We start from the raw sequence: 14,675 nt of genomic DNA on the forward strand, positions 1-14,675 counted from the left end.
GCTGGGGCCTGAGATGCCAGAGAAAGGGTTTTTATGTCATTGCCCTGGTGGGAGTTGCTGACGGCTCTGTTCCCTGTTACACAGCATCTCCCATTCTTTTCCTTAGAGCGTGAGCAGGTCTGTAGTGTGAAAAACTGCTGCAGCATTGGTTGCTGTTTTTGGAGGGAGCTGTGTGAGCAGCAGGAGAGATCACGCTCTGCCCTGGCTCCGGTTAAAGTTGATTCTTGAGGCAGTTACTCCCTGGGAATGGGCATTGGTGCTGGACTGAGATTCCCTAGTGAACTGGTCAAAACACAAATGTTGAGTCCATGGAAAATTTAGATATTTCAAAAATTGGTTTTGGTCCAATTTAGAATAAATCCAAATATTTTCTAAATTTCCTGCAGAAGGAAAATTCAGAAACATTTCTGTTTTGAGAAATTCTCATTTTGGAATTCCTTCATTTTTATTTCACACTTCATTTCATGGTGCTTGTTGTTGGGGGGTGGGTTATTTTGTTTTTGTTTGTTTTGGGTTTTTAAGTTTAATTTTTTTTAATTGTTAAAGTGAGAGGTCCTGGTCACTACTTGGATCACAAACCTCTGAGACTGGGTGTGAACACACTCTTCAATTAACATAACTGTCGGGATAAGTTAATCACAGGCCCCTCATCTAAGCCAAAATGGATTCTGAGCCCACCCAGGAGTTTTTAGATGGAATGGGCGAAGGGCATTTGGCTGAGTATTGTTTTATGTGTGTTTAAATAAATAAATAAATTAATGGAGATATCCTATCTCCTAGAACTGGAAGGGACCTCGAAAGGTCATCAAGTCCAGCCCCCTGCCTTCACTAGCAGGACCAAGTACTGATTTTCCCCCAGATCCCTAAGTGGCCCCCTCAAGGATTGAACTCACAACCCTGGGTTTAGCAGGCCAATGCTCAAACCACTGAGAGAGAGAGAGAGAGAGAGAGAGAGAGAGAGAGGTGTGTGTGTGTGTGTGTGTGTGTATGTATGTATGTATGTAAGAACCAGAGGTGAAAGTGGGCCAGTACGGCATACCGGTAAGAAGTGGCTGCTGGTACCGGCCTGTACACAGCCGATGTTAACATCGCTGCCCCTTGCCCCTCCCCCTCCCCCCGGGACCTTTACATTGCTGCAGGAGCCCCGGGTGGCACGGAAGGGCTGGCTGGGGGAGACTGACCCCCCAGCCCCTCCCCTTCGGCCCCGCCCCGTACCAGTAAGAGTTTTATGTTACTTTCACTTCTGGTAAGAACACACATAAACTGGGAACACGGAGAAGAGAGAGAGGCAGAGGCGAAAAAGCAAGAAAGCCACCTGATTGCCTGTGAGCTGAGTGTGACCCTGGGAAAAGCTACAGAGCGAGTGCTTTGGGTCTGCTGGCTAAAGAGGCTTGGGGCTGTAAGTAAGAAACTGCTCTGTTTGTTCTTGGTTCTTCCTGCATTCGGAGAATAGCTCTTTGCACGTTACTTGTAAATAAACAAGATGGCATCAAAGAAAATACCAGACTCCACCCATTTCTGCTTCCATCAGGAGCATGCACAGGTCCCTAAACTTTGATTAACTGCTTGGGTCAAAAGGGGCAACAAGATTGTTTTTATTTTTACATTATTTCTTGAAATGTTAGTAGCAGCGATGCATAATATGCACTACCACAGGCACATTATAACAGGACATAACAGTTGAAATAGTCATTTTTACTTATTTATGTAACTGATTATGTATTTTATTTAATTATTTTAAAAACCAGTAAGGCCAGCAGCTGCTCCAGTAATACAAATAAATAATAAAATAATAATAATCCTTAGTGCTGATTGAAACATCTGATATTTTAGACCCAAGGGTCTCCTGTTTGTGTTGTCATGAACCAGTTTGACACATTGTAACTGTTTCATTGCCCCAAGCAGGAACTACTTTCTTCTAGAAACGTTCCCCTCAGTACTAAGTAGCAGCTGCCCTTCGTGCATGATTAGTGCACCACAGCTACTGACATGAAAGTAATATAAAAATGACTCCCGCAATAATGAACCTCCCAGCTGCTGTGCAGATACAGCCACCCACTGCTCCCCTGTAAGTGTAACCCTTCAGGTGGCGCCTCCCCTTGCCCCAGGAAACCCCTGTCAGGGACAGAGAACACAGCCTGCCCCCACCCCCTCCCTACTTTGGACACACAGCGGGAGAGGAAGTGATCTGATCATTAAAACATTTTTTAAAAATAAATCTCCAAATTAAACCTCTGCTAATCTGAGGTGGAGGTGACAATGCCACCTCCTGCTTTCGCTGAACAGACGGGAACGAGCTTAGACAATCGAGCCTTGGAAAAGTTATTTATAGAGAACTTTTACACTTAGCAATGCAACGTGAACTTGAACTGCAACCTTCCCTGCCAAACCCATCACTTGTCACTCGCAGACACATGGGACAATTTTGCACTGTAGTTAGCAGACAGACAACTGTTTACAGTACATTTAATTTGAACTTCAAACTTAGTCCCAACATTCAGGGACAATTGTCTCCAGTAGCACTGTAGCGGGGTGGACACCCGCTCCTGCCCTGAGGGGTTGGAAAAGCCCTGCAGAGGGCTTGGGCTGGGCAAGGTAAAACCCTGGCTGATTGGGGGAAGTGCAGAGAGAGAAGGGCCTGGCTGCAGGGAGTTAGACACAGGGTACCTGTAGTGGAGCAGGGCTGGGGAAAGTCTGAGGCGCTGGGGAGCTCCAGCCTGGAAAGCCCCAGGCTGCGGCCTAGTATTAGGCCAAGGGGTACTGGGGGTTGCAGAGGGCAGCCCAGGGCTAGTCCAAGGCAGCAGGTCCAAACCCCCCTTGCCAGTGATGAGCAGACTATACTGCAGTCTGCCCCAGGGAGCGGGGGCTAGTTGGTGACTGGCAGTGGCCTAGTGCTGAGGCAAGGTGGGGATAGTGGGTGGGGGTTCCCCAGGGAGGGGAGACCCAGATCTGTGGGGTACTGCCAGGGGGCAGCATCCCAGTAATAGGGGCACCGGGTCCTGGGAGGGACACGGGTGCCAGAAGAGGACAGGCGGATCACCGGCCTGCAGAGGGCGCTCCAGGGGCTGGTGAGCTAATTCCCTGGACGACCAGCAGGAGGTGCCGCAGGGGTGAGTCCGGACCTCTTACAAGCACAAATGAATTCAAATCCTGTTATCAGCGTCTGGGCTTCATTGGTTCCCAACAGTGTTATGCTGTCCCTTTAATGCCCCCATGTTAGACAAAGTTTTTCCTTCTGGAACCACACAGTAACTTTTTAATCTGAAGAAAACAAACCAACCCCAAACAAAGGGACTCAGATCACTGCCATCTTTCCAGCCAACCCCTTCTGGTGAGCTGAGTGTGTTTCTGAGAACCATCCCAAGCCAGTCCCAACATGCTCTTTTACATCCCCATCCCAGAAAGCACATACGCACATGCTTAAAACTAAACATAAATTCAGGGCATTACTCTGTCCAATTTCACTTTTCAATTCAGCACCTGGTCCGGGGGAGATCGCCCTGGTTCTCCTAGGACTGAAGCTGGGAGCACCAAAGTTCATGCTACCATGACCAAGCTCCATGCTTTCGTGGCTTTGTATTTCAAACATACATTGACATGATGGAGATTCAATTCGTGCTAATTGAGCTCTTTTGAAATGATTTTATTGTATCCAGACTCTAAGAATATACAGCACATGACGTGCAAGGAGGCTCATGTGAAGTATAAAACAGAAATCAGAACTGCGTCATGACTTCATGGACTAATGCTTCAATCTTGTATATTACTGAGGAGTCTAGGCAGAGTCCTGAACTACAGTTCTCGATTAAAACATCATGCCATGAGGTTCAGCAGTTTCTCTCTGGATCCCCTTTCCCTGGAGGGAGAAAGCAGGACAGCAATTCCCTGCTTACCAAAAGCCAACTCTGCAGAGATCCCCCTGCACCATTCACGGGGAGGTGAAATCACAAACACCTTTGGTGCAGCACTGTCACCTAGACTGTCCACATCTCCTGCCCCCTTTCCCTTTTAACACCGTGTTCGCTAGAGAAACTGGTTTAAAGGATAAATATTGACAGCTGGTAAACAGCTGCATGAATTGTCCGACTCTTCCAACCTGTGAACTAGGCAGAAACTACCCAGGACCTAACCCAAGCACTGAGCTCCCCTCCCCATCATCTAACAACCTTTTCTGATGGCTGAGCACAGCAGAGAACCTCACCCAGACCATGGGAAGGACTGAGGTCCGTCCCATCAACAACAAACTGATTGTGTTGGACACTCCCACATTTCTCCAGAAAGTTAATCACTTTGTGTGTGGAGGAAATCTCCCTGACTTTCACTGATGCTCAGCTTGGTGGAGCATACTATCTGCCTGAACAGGCACATATAATCTAAAGACACTGGAATTTATCTGCTAGCCTTAATCACTAATAGCCACATGCCCAGATCTTCACTAAGGCCTTGGCTACACTCGGTGTGAAGCGCAAGTGTAGTCGCACTGCCAGCGCTGCAAGAGAGCTCTCGCAGCGCTGTATGTACTCCACCTCTCCGAGGGGAGTAGCTTGCAGCGCTGCGAGTGAGTGTGCAGTGCTGCAGGCTCTGATTACACTGGCGCTTTACAGCGCTGCACTCGCTGCGCTCGGGGGGGGGGGGGCGTTTTCACACCCCTGAGCGCAGCAAGTTGCAGCGCTGTACAGCGCCAGTGTAGCCAAGGCCTAAAGTGCTGGACAGAGCTAGCAGACTCCTGTCAAATGCTGCTAGGCAGATGACATTGTAAGTTACAATTGCTAAACATTTATCAGCTGCTTAGAGTATTGTTCAAGATAGTTAACAACACCTACAGTATTGCTAAAGCCAAGCCAGTTTGATCCCTCTCTTTATTCCCTTAAAGGCTACAACCTGTGCAAAGCTTCTATTGGCGAAAAGAGCAGACGCATCCTTTACATATTAAGTGATAATACACAATTCTGTTATCAGAAGCAGGAATTCAGCTATGAAATTAAAATGGCTTCCCTCCTGGTCTACACAACGAGTAAGACAATTCCTAAGGACGCTAGGCTGTGTTCAGTATAGATGGATCAGTCAGCAGGCCTGGCCCAGGCTATCTGTCTTTGGCATGGCCGTTGCTGAGATGGGCTCTGCTGTTTAGCTGCTGGTCCCCGCTATTCCGGATGCAATTGTTGTTTGTGATGTTGCTGAAATGCATGGTCCCATTTTTCTCTTTCTCCCTCATTTGTTCTCTCTCCTCTTCAGCCATGTCACTTTCTTCTGTGTCACTTCTCAAGTCCCTTTCCATCTGCAGGAGAGAGATATTTTAAATCAGAGGCAATACATAGAGTGAAGGCTGCAGAAGCAGCATTAGTGTCTGAGCCATTGGATGGGTTCCTGCAGGGGGAGGGGAGCGGATCAGAGGGATAGGAGGGGGAGTGTGGGCAGGTACTGAGACTCAGAGGCTGCGGGGAGGCAGCCAGCTCCAGGCTGGGAAGGAGGGTTCTGGGGGTTCCTACCTGTTCCTGGGCCTGTTCCAGCCCCTGGGTCTCGCTCCCTGCTCCCTGGCCTGATCCAAGGCCCTGTGGCAGCTGCTCCAGTTCTTCTGGGTCCCACTCTCGCCTCCCCCCTCCCCCGGGGGTGTGAGTTTACCTGGGGGTGCAGCCAACCCAATATTTCCATTGTGGAGATGCTAGCCTCCTGCGCCCCCCAGTTCTGCTGCCCCTGGATTCCAGCTGCCATTTCTGTCTGTGGGCTTTAGGAAATCCTTTCCCATGTGTCCTCCTGGGGTGCCCTTAGGAGCATCTCTCCTTGAAACGGGCTCTGACTGTCCCTCTGTCTCACTCGAGGGGCGACCCAGGGACAATCCCGGTCGATGCCAGGAATTGCTGCATGGTCATGAAGCAGCCTGAGGTCAAAGGAGTGCATTAAGGCTTTGTCTACACTACACAGCTTTTTGCAACACGGCTGTTCCGCTACAGCTGTGCCGTTAAAAGCCGTGCAGTGTAGCTGCTGTTTGTTGGCAGGAGAAAGCTCTCCTGCCAACAAAAAACTTTCATCTCCCATGAGTGGCAGCAGCTCTGTCGGCGGGAGAGTGCTCCTGCCGACAAAGTGCTGTTCACACTGGTGCTTTTCGTTGGTGAAATTTTTGTCGTTCGGGGGGGGATGTTTTTTTAACACTCCTGAACGACAAAAGTTTTGCCGACAAAGTACCAGTGTAGACAAAGTCTAAGTTCCTGGGTGGGGGAGGATTTACCTTCCCAACACTCCCCAAGGGGGCTGAAGGCATGCTGACTTGGGCTGACCTGTGGTTTTGCTTGGGTTGCCCTGCTGTGAGTGGCCTCGGGGACCATCCTAGCTAGAATCCCTGCTCTGCACAGTCTGTTAAATCCATGCTGCAATGGGAGTGGTTGGGTGGAGGGTGAAATGGATTGTGGGTATGGAGGGGAGGAGCCAGACAACACTCAGCGGGAGCTGATTTAAATCACCGTTGGCATTCACCAATTTCATTAAGTTGAACACAAATTATATAGACGCGTCTCAGCAGTTTCATAACCCCTAAAGAAATGCCTTGGTTCCAATCCCTTGCCCAGCAGCCCAAGACAGGAGATGAATGAGAGACACATGATAAAAGTCTATTAAACAATGACTGGTCTGGAGAAGGTAGATCAAAGCAAGGCAAGCAACAAAATGGAAAGGTGGGAACTTAAACACTGAACCCAGGGCATACTTCTCCACCCAGCTGTGACACTCGTGGCTCAGCATATCACTCACGGCAGAAACCGAGCAAGAGTCAGAAAAGTGCCGGATGTTTATATGGATAATACCACCACCACCACCCAGCTCTTACCAAGCACTTTTCAACTGTCAATCTCAAAGCAAGTCAATATCATTATCCCCATTATACAGATAAGGAAACTGAGTCAAGAAGCAGGGAAGTGACTTGCAGCAGGCCAATGGCAAAGCCAGGAACAGTCTCAGTCCAGTGCTCTATCCACTAGGTGTCACTGCCTTGGGAACATTCTCAAGTTATCAGAGTCAATGATAAACATTTTGGAAGAGATGCTTCAGGGCTTAAGCCAAGCTCTGTTGTGCAGGGACCTGGACTGTAAGTTATACAAGGTAACAAAATTCCAGCTCAGCCTCTTACATAAAATTGTTTAGAAAGAGGCACGAAGGGAGACTGACACTGAAATAGTCCAAACAAAAAGGTCTGGGGTACCATCCAAGGACTGAGGTAAGACTGTGACTGGTATACAAAGGAGAATGATGCCAGAAATTGATGGACCAAAATCCGTATGTCAGAGATTAGGCCTAATTGGTGGACAAAATAACGAGGGAATGGGCTGCTCCGGCCATCCCCCCTTTTGGGGCCCTTAGAAAGAGACTTCAGGGGAAGGATCAAAATGTCTGCGAGACACCAGATTGAGTGAAAGGAGCGAGTTCACCATCATGGCTGCCACCTCACCATCTCCTGGGGCCCTGGAATCCATGGGGGACTATTCTATCTTCGGCGCCCTGATCCTGAGAGACGTGCTCACCTCTCACCACCTCCTCTGGCTTCCGCTAGCTCCTGAACAGCTGGGATGGGAGATGTGGGTTCCTGTTCCCATCGCCTCCCTTGTGTGTCATTCCCCCACCCCACCTTTCTTCTCCTCTTCCCTCTCGCCCTCTCTCCTTTCCATTTCTGTCTAATAAAAGCCTGGTGTAGCCAGCCAAGACTTTCTCTTTTGCAGCACTGCTGTCAGACCGTGTCCAGTGAGGCAGCTAAAAGCACTGCTGTAGACATCCCAATGCTGGTACAAGTTTGCCAGGTCTCACCATGGGCTGGGCCTGTTTCTCTCCAGCAGGGAGCTTGCAAGTAAGAGTCAGCTCTAGAGACAGAAGCTGCATTCTCTGTCTTTGCTGGTCCTTTCTCTCCCCTTTGATGTGTGTTTGTCTTAAAGAAAACAGGATCGGACTTTAACAGCAGCAGCTCCAGTCTGGCTCGGATTGCCTTTTCTCTTCTCCCAGAAGGAGCCATTCCCATCTTTAATAACATCTAAAAGACAGGGTCTTCCTCATCAGCTACAAATCATATTTGGACAGCAGTGCATGCTGATTTGCAATGTGCATTTGAAAGGGCAAAGTCGAGTAGATTTTTCTTCCTATGAGATCCAGCCTCTTAGCCTCTTTGTCCCAGGGTGTGGATTTGTATCTCCTTCATCGCGACCTCTCATTAGCTGCGGGGTTACAACAAGAGAGTTAAGAGCAGGATGCGAATAAAAGCACTTGAACCCCTGCATGGGAATGTAATAACGCTGGTCTGTACAATTTGCTGGAGACAGCAAGGAACCTGGGGTCTTCCATGAAGTTCGGGCAGGTTCTAACAGTGCTTCATTTGTAGGGCGAGTGACCCTCCCCAGGGCCGAGGACTGAAGAAAGTCTACCAGACGGTGCACAAACTCAGCCTGAATACCGAGGCTGAAGCCATTCGTCTGAGAAGCTCCTGATGTGCCTTAAAATCTTCAGGCACTGGAGAGGAACATTCCAGTACCATGGAGTCATCGGGGGATTAGGATGAAGATGGAAGTGGAGCCACTGGACTTTCCTGCTGCAGTCCAGGTCCCTGTATACGTGGCTCAGTCTGAACCTGCTCTGAGGAAGCAGCCTCCATGTGAGTCTGTAGTGTAGGTGGCCAAGCAGGTGGTATCACAGGTTGGTTGGGTGCCTTGGCCCTGGAGTGGGTCGAGGGTTGGAACTTTACCAAACATGAAACGTCCCACGGAGGATAGGGATATGGCATTGCTGGCCAGTAGGAACTGGGCCAAGAATGCCGGTCTCTGCTGTGGGAACTGTGCCAATCCTGGTACCGATTGTGGTGCATAGGAGGTCTCAACCATCTCCTAGAACAGTGTCTGGATGGTGAGGGAGAAGGGGAGGATGTCTCCAAACTTGATCCCAATGACCCCTCAGAGTCTTCAGAAGGTAACGGAGGAAGCTACCCCAGGTGGAATGAACAAGTGTCCAGCCTCGTCCAGAACCCAAACGCTGACTGCATCAGCATCGTGGCCAAGGAAATCGGTGCCCTGAGGCCAGGCAGGGGCATCACACTCCCATATGGGATGGCGCCGGGGTTGGTACTGATCCTGAAGATGTGGCCTGCACCACAGTCGTTATTGGTATCAAAGATAGGAACTGTGCCGATGGAGTCCTGGGTACCGATCAGAAGGCCGACTTTGGCTGTGCACTCTGAGTGTTAGTTAGGTGGTGCTGAAGCTGGTGCCGACAATTGGGACACATCAACAATCGCTCCAGGCAGCACCGTCTGTACTGACGAGGACCTGGCAGCTGAATGCTCCTGACTAACTGGGAAATCAGGAACAGGGAGGCAAAAGAAGTCTGATTCTGCCTGGCACACTAATGGCATGGAAACAGCTGGTGCTGATGTTGTTGGTACCGGACTCAATAGGTGTCCCACGGATATTGGAGTCGATGGTACAGCACCGACCTGATGCTGCCTTGGCACTGGAGAGTAGGTAGATGGCCAGCTCTACCTCATGTACCAAAAGAATCCCAGAGCCAGTCTGCACACCTCCTGGCAAAGGAGGAAGACTGTCCCCGAGCTCTGGAGTGGAAACCCGAGGGAGGAAAGCCTCCTCCACCTGGTTTAGGCAACAGAGTCTGGCTGAGGAACACTGGCTCACTGAGGCTCCCAAGTTGTCTGAGGAGCAGGATGTTTTGTGGTGGTCCCCATTGCTGATGTGGTCTCATGCCCTGTTCCATAAGGTGCTGCAAGAGTCTCCAGTCCCTTGCCACCACCTGCGTTCTTGTCTTAAGAGACTGCAGATGGAGCATCTCTCTTCAGTGTGCCCTTCTCCTAGGCACAATAAACACCATGTGTGGGGATCACGATTGGGAATAGCCACCCCACGCAATGGACAGTGCTTGAACCCCAGTGAGCACATCCCTAACGAACTATTTCCAACTAACAGTACGGGTATTACTACTAACCGTCAACTATTTACAGCAAAATCTCAGAGGACTGAGATAGGAAACTGTGTGAGGAAAATGCCACACAAAATGCTTCAATTCAAGCTGAGGGCAGTGAGAAGGAACTGAGGGAGGTTGGGGATACATCCATGGCAAAGGCTATGGGAGTGCCGCCCCTGTGGTACTGCTAAGCAAAATTCTACAGCATCAGTGTGCTGGGCTTGCGTGCAGCTGACTGGAATGCACATCTGCAGCTGCTCGAAGAAGAACTGTGGTGTCTCCTATCTCACCGGGTGGTAACTCGGCCCATGGTGACTTCACAATGGAGAGCACTGCATTTCTGGTGACTGCAACTGTAAGGAATTAAATGCACAGTGGGCAGGTTCATAGCCAAATCCATTACAATCCCTTTCAATCATCCAGTCTGACTCCTGCACAACACTGGCCACAATGTCACAAAGTGATTCCTGAACCAGATCTGTAGCTTCTGCTTAAACTAGAGCAAATCTTTTAGAAAGAGACGCCCAAGACTTCAAATGATGGCGAATCCGCCACATCCTAGGTAAGTTGTTTCGATGGTTGGTTACCCTCACTGTTAAAAATCTGCACCTCATTCCTAGTCTCAATTTGTCTAGCTTCAGTTTCCAGTTTATTGTGTCTTTGTCTGCTACAGTACAGATCTTTCTAGTATCAGAAAATTCCACCCCCTCCGCAGGTACTGACAGGCTGTGATCAAGTCACCTCTAGAGCTGCAGACAAAAAATTGTGTGAATACTTTTTCTTCCCCTTTCCCCCCGAAAAATGCCAATTCGGGTCAACCATAAAAAAAAAAAGGGAAATGTCAAAATGGTTTGTTTGGGCATTTCCAAAATGAAACTTTTAGACTTTTTGTTTTGGTGAGATATTTTGTTTCAGTATATCTCTCAATTTTGTTTTAAAAAGCATATAAAGATATTTTTAAAAACCTCAAAATTGAAACAAATCATTTAGTTGGGGTCGACCTAAACGTTTCAGTCGGCCCAAAATGAAACATTTTTGATGTTTTGTTTTGTGGAAAATTTGAAACATTTTCATTTTGAGTTGACACAAGATGATTTTTTTAAATATATTTTTGGACCTGCACCTGAAATGAATATTCAGTTTCTTGGACATTCTCAGCCTCCTCTTAACCTCCTGCTGGGTAAACTATCCTCTCACTCTAAGGCTACGTCCTCACTACGGGGGGGGGGGGGGGGGTGTCCGATTTAAGATACGCAAATTCAGCTACGCGGATAGCGTAGCGGAATTTGACTTATCGGAGCCGACTTACCCCGCTGTGAGGACGGCGGCAAATCGACCTCTGCGGCTCCCCCGTCGACGGCGCTTACTCCTACCTCTGCTGGTGGAGTAGAAGCGTCGATTCGGGGATCGATTGTCGCGTCCCGACGAGACGCGATAATTCGATCCCCGAGAGATCCATTTCTACCCGCCGATTCAGGCGGGTAGTGTAGACCTGCCCTAAGACAGGGTTTCCAGACCTCAGATCATTCCCATGGCTGGTTTCTGAACCCTTCCAATTTGTTAATTTCCTTTTCAAAGAGTGGACACCTGCAAGGAACCACGTTATCCAGCAGTGGGCTCACTAGTGCCGTGCTGTACAGAGAGGTAATACCACCTCCCTACTTCTTTGCAATATTCTCCTACTTATGCATCCAGAGGATTACTCTCCAAAGCATTTGCTCTCTTAGCCACCAAACTGAACTAAGAGATCATGGTCAGTGGGTTTCCACCATGACCCCCAAGTCTTTGTCACGTTCACTGATTTCCAGGATCCCTCCCTCATTCTGTAAGTGTGCCCCACATCCTTGGTTGCCAGAGGTATGACCTTGCATTTAGATATGTGAAATGCAGGTTATTTGAGTGAGCCTTGTATCTAGGGTGACCAGATGAGAGGAAGAAAATATCGGGACACAAGGGGGGGGGGGGGGGGAGGTCCACCGGCAGAGCAAAAATAAACAAAAACCGAGTGCTGCCGGTGTAACGACATAAACAGCTCCCTCTCCCAATTCCCTACTGTGGCCCAGTGCTGCCGGCAGTCCGGGGGGCGGGGGGGGGAGCCGAGAACAGCCGAGTGCTGCGGGCAGTCAGAGGAGATTATGCACCCTCCCTTAGCTATGCATACCTTCAGCCTCTGGTTTTCAGGAGAGGGGGGGAAAAAAACCAACCGAGAACAGCTGAGTGCTGCCGGCAGTCAGAGGAGAGGGGGAAAAAAAAAAAAAAAGGCGGAGTGCAGCGTCCCGACCGAAGATCAATCGGGACGCGGGACAAATACCTAAATATCGGGACGGTCCCGATTTTATCGGGACGTCTGGTCACCCTACTTGTATCAGAGGGGTAGCCGTGTTAGTCTGGATCTGTAAAAAGCAACAGAGAGTCCTGTGGCACCTTTAAGACTAACAGATGTATTGGAGCATGAGCTTTCGTGGGTGAATGCCCACTTCGTCGGATGTCTGTTTACCTGTTGAGCCGGTTTACCATATGATCCAGATCACTCAGTAGGACTGACCTGTCCTTACTATTTACCACTATCAGTAATTATCTTCTATTTCCTTCCAGATTATTAATAAGGATGGCGTATTGTGCAGTCCTATGGCATCATCCTTTCTGTTCCTGACTCAAACCGCTGAGCTGGAGAAACACAATCTAATCCATCTGGGGAAAGCAATCTGCAGCAGGTAGCTAATGGGAGGGAGAAAGCCCGATAATGCAAATAGAAAGGACATGGAGTGCTAGCATATTGCACATGAGATCCAAGTTTGTTGTGCAGTCTGGTGGTGACCCTCAGTGAGGTGCTCCATTGGCTTCAGGCCTCTATCTGTGTGACATTCAGACCCCTCACCAGCAAGACCCAGCACAGCTCTGCCCCAAGCACACCTAGCAGGGTCTGGTGGGGGTGGGGGTTTTAAACTATAGAGGACATGTAGACACTGTGTCTGAACTTTAATTGTTACCTTTTTAATAAGTTTATGTTAATAGATTTGAATAAGTAGATTGAAAGCAGCTTGACTTTGAGCCTTCATGGATTGAAGTAACCCTTCCCCCAGTATTACAGATGTGGTGACAGTTCTGCACATTCTTATTGTGTTTATGGGGCCTTGTCGGCTTGAGGCAGCATGAGCAGGAGACACGCGAATGGGAAAGGAATGACTTCTGTATTGCTGTACTTTCGTAAGTCAAAGGACAAGAGGTCACAAGTTATGACCAGGAAGACAACAGGCCCCAATAGTCTAGAGAACCCTGAAGAGTCTTAGCTGTTCACCTAAACACAGAGGGTTGAAATAATCTCAAGACAATCATCACCCCTGTTATTACCTCAGTGTTGCTTATTTGGGAAGGACACAGACTTGTGGACTTCTTCTAGGACTAAAAAATCATGTCCTAGAAGAAGAACCCCAAAAGTGGGCCAAGAGTCAAACTGACCTAACTCAACTGGAATTGGACAATGCAGTTGGGGTGAGACTTATGATCCACTGATTTGGTCAGAAGATCAGAGGAGAAGTCCTGTGGGACAATATCACCCTGAGTTTCACAAATAAAAAAACCACGTAAACGAGAAAGAAGCGTGTTCCTCTCAAGGTCACCATGACAACAACTTGACGGCTGATACTCCTACTTCCCTTTCCAGGGAAAGCAGAGGCAAAGACATCACAGACCAGCCAGCTGATCCAAGAAGAACATCTGCTAGCATGATGGTATTTGAGCCAGAAGACATTGCCTGGTTTCCCCAAACTGCAGTTCCTGACCAACTCTGAATTTCCACAGACAAGCAAGCTAAAGAGCAGATACTATTTCTAAGTGACTTTATTTTTTTTTGTCTCCTTAACAGGACATTTGAACATCTGTGCAGGGACACCTGCTAGGAAAGACCTGTCCTAGCCTTTTTTTAGGTGCACGTCCATGTCTGTTAAGAGTAATAGCAAGTGCATATAAACCAACAGTGTAAGCTACTGCTGGGTATTAACTAACCTAGGTTCAAAACAAATCTTTCTACGTTAACTTTGTGATTTGATTACTGGTTGTGCTCATGTAATAACTTGAGCGATTGTAGGCCTTGAACTGTGCTCTTTGGAGTTATCTAATTTTAAGCTGCATTATTGTTAACTCCTTGATTTAACTAACTCGGTTTATATTGTAATATCAATATTAATTATGGTCATCATTTAATACTGTGACAGACCCAGACCAGTGGGGTACAGGAGTCTGGTAGAGGGCAAATATACTGGTCACTGGATGAGTAGTTTTCTGTTCCCTGAGTGACCAGAGCAGGGGCTGCACTAGAGTAATCAGGAACCTGCTAGAACCAGTTAAGGCAGGCAGGCTAATTAGGACACCTGGAGCCAATTAAGAAGAAGCTGCTAGAATCAATTAAGGCAGGCTAATCAGGGCACCTGGGTTTTAAAAGGAGCTCACTTCAGTTTGTGGTGCGAGTGTGAGGAGCTGGGAGCAAGAGGCACAAGGAGCTGAGAGTGAGAGGGTGTGCTGCTGGAGGACTGAGGAGCACAAGCGTTATCAGACACCAGGAGGGAGGTCCTGTGGTGAGAATAAGGAAGGTGTTTGGAGGAGGCCATGGGGAAGTAGCCCAGGGAGTTGTAGCTGTCATGCAGCTGTTACAGGAGGCACTATAGACAGCTGCAGTCCACAGGGCCCTGGGCTGGAACCCGGAGTAGAGGGCGGGCCTGGGTTCCCCCCAAACC

General features: G+C 48.7%; 1 protein-coding gene across 1 annotated transcript in view; it reads right to left on the reverse strand.

Moving 5' to 3' along the window:
• Positions 1 to 4,826: 4,826 nt before the first annotated feature.
• CERS4 (ceramide synthase 4) overlaps positions 4,827 to 14,675 on the reverse strand; it is a 124,665-nt gene continuing 114,816 nt past the window's right edge. The window contains exon 11 of the mRNA XM_065422098.1: positions 4,827 to 5,278. Coding sequence (XP_065278170.1) covers positions 5,084 to 5,278 — 195 coding nt within the window. The 3' untranslated portion in view covers positions 4,827 to 5,083. The remainder of the gene's footprint in view (positions 5,279 to 14,675) is intronic.

Source organism: Emys orbicularis, chromosome 24 (genome assembly GCF_028017835.1).
Source record: "Emys orbicularis isolate rEmyOrb1 chromosome 24, rEmyOrb1.hap1, whole genome shotgun sequence".
NCBI classification, from domain to species: Eukaryota; Metazoa; Chordata; order Testudines; family Emydidae; genus Emys; species Emys orbicularis.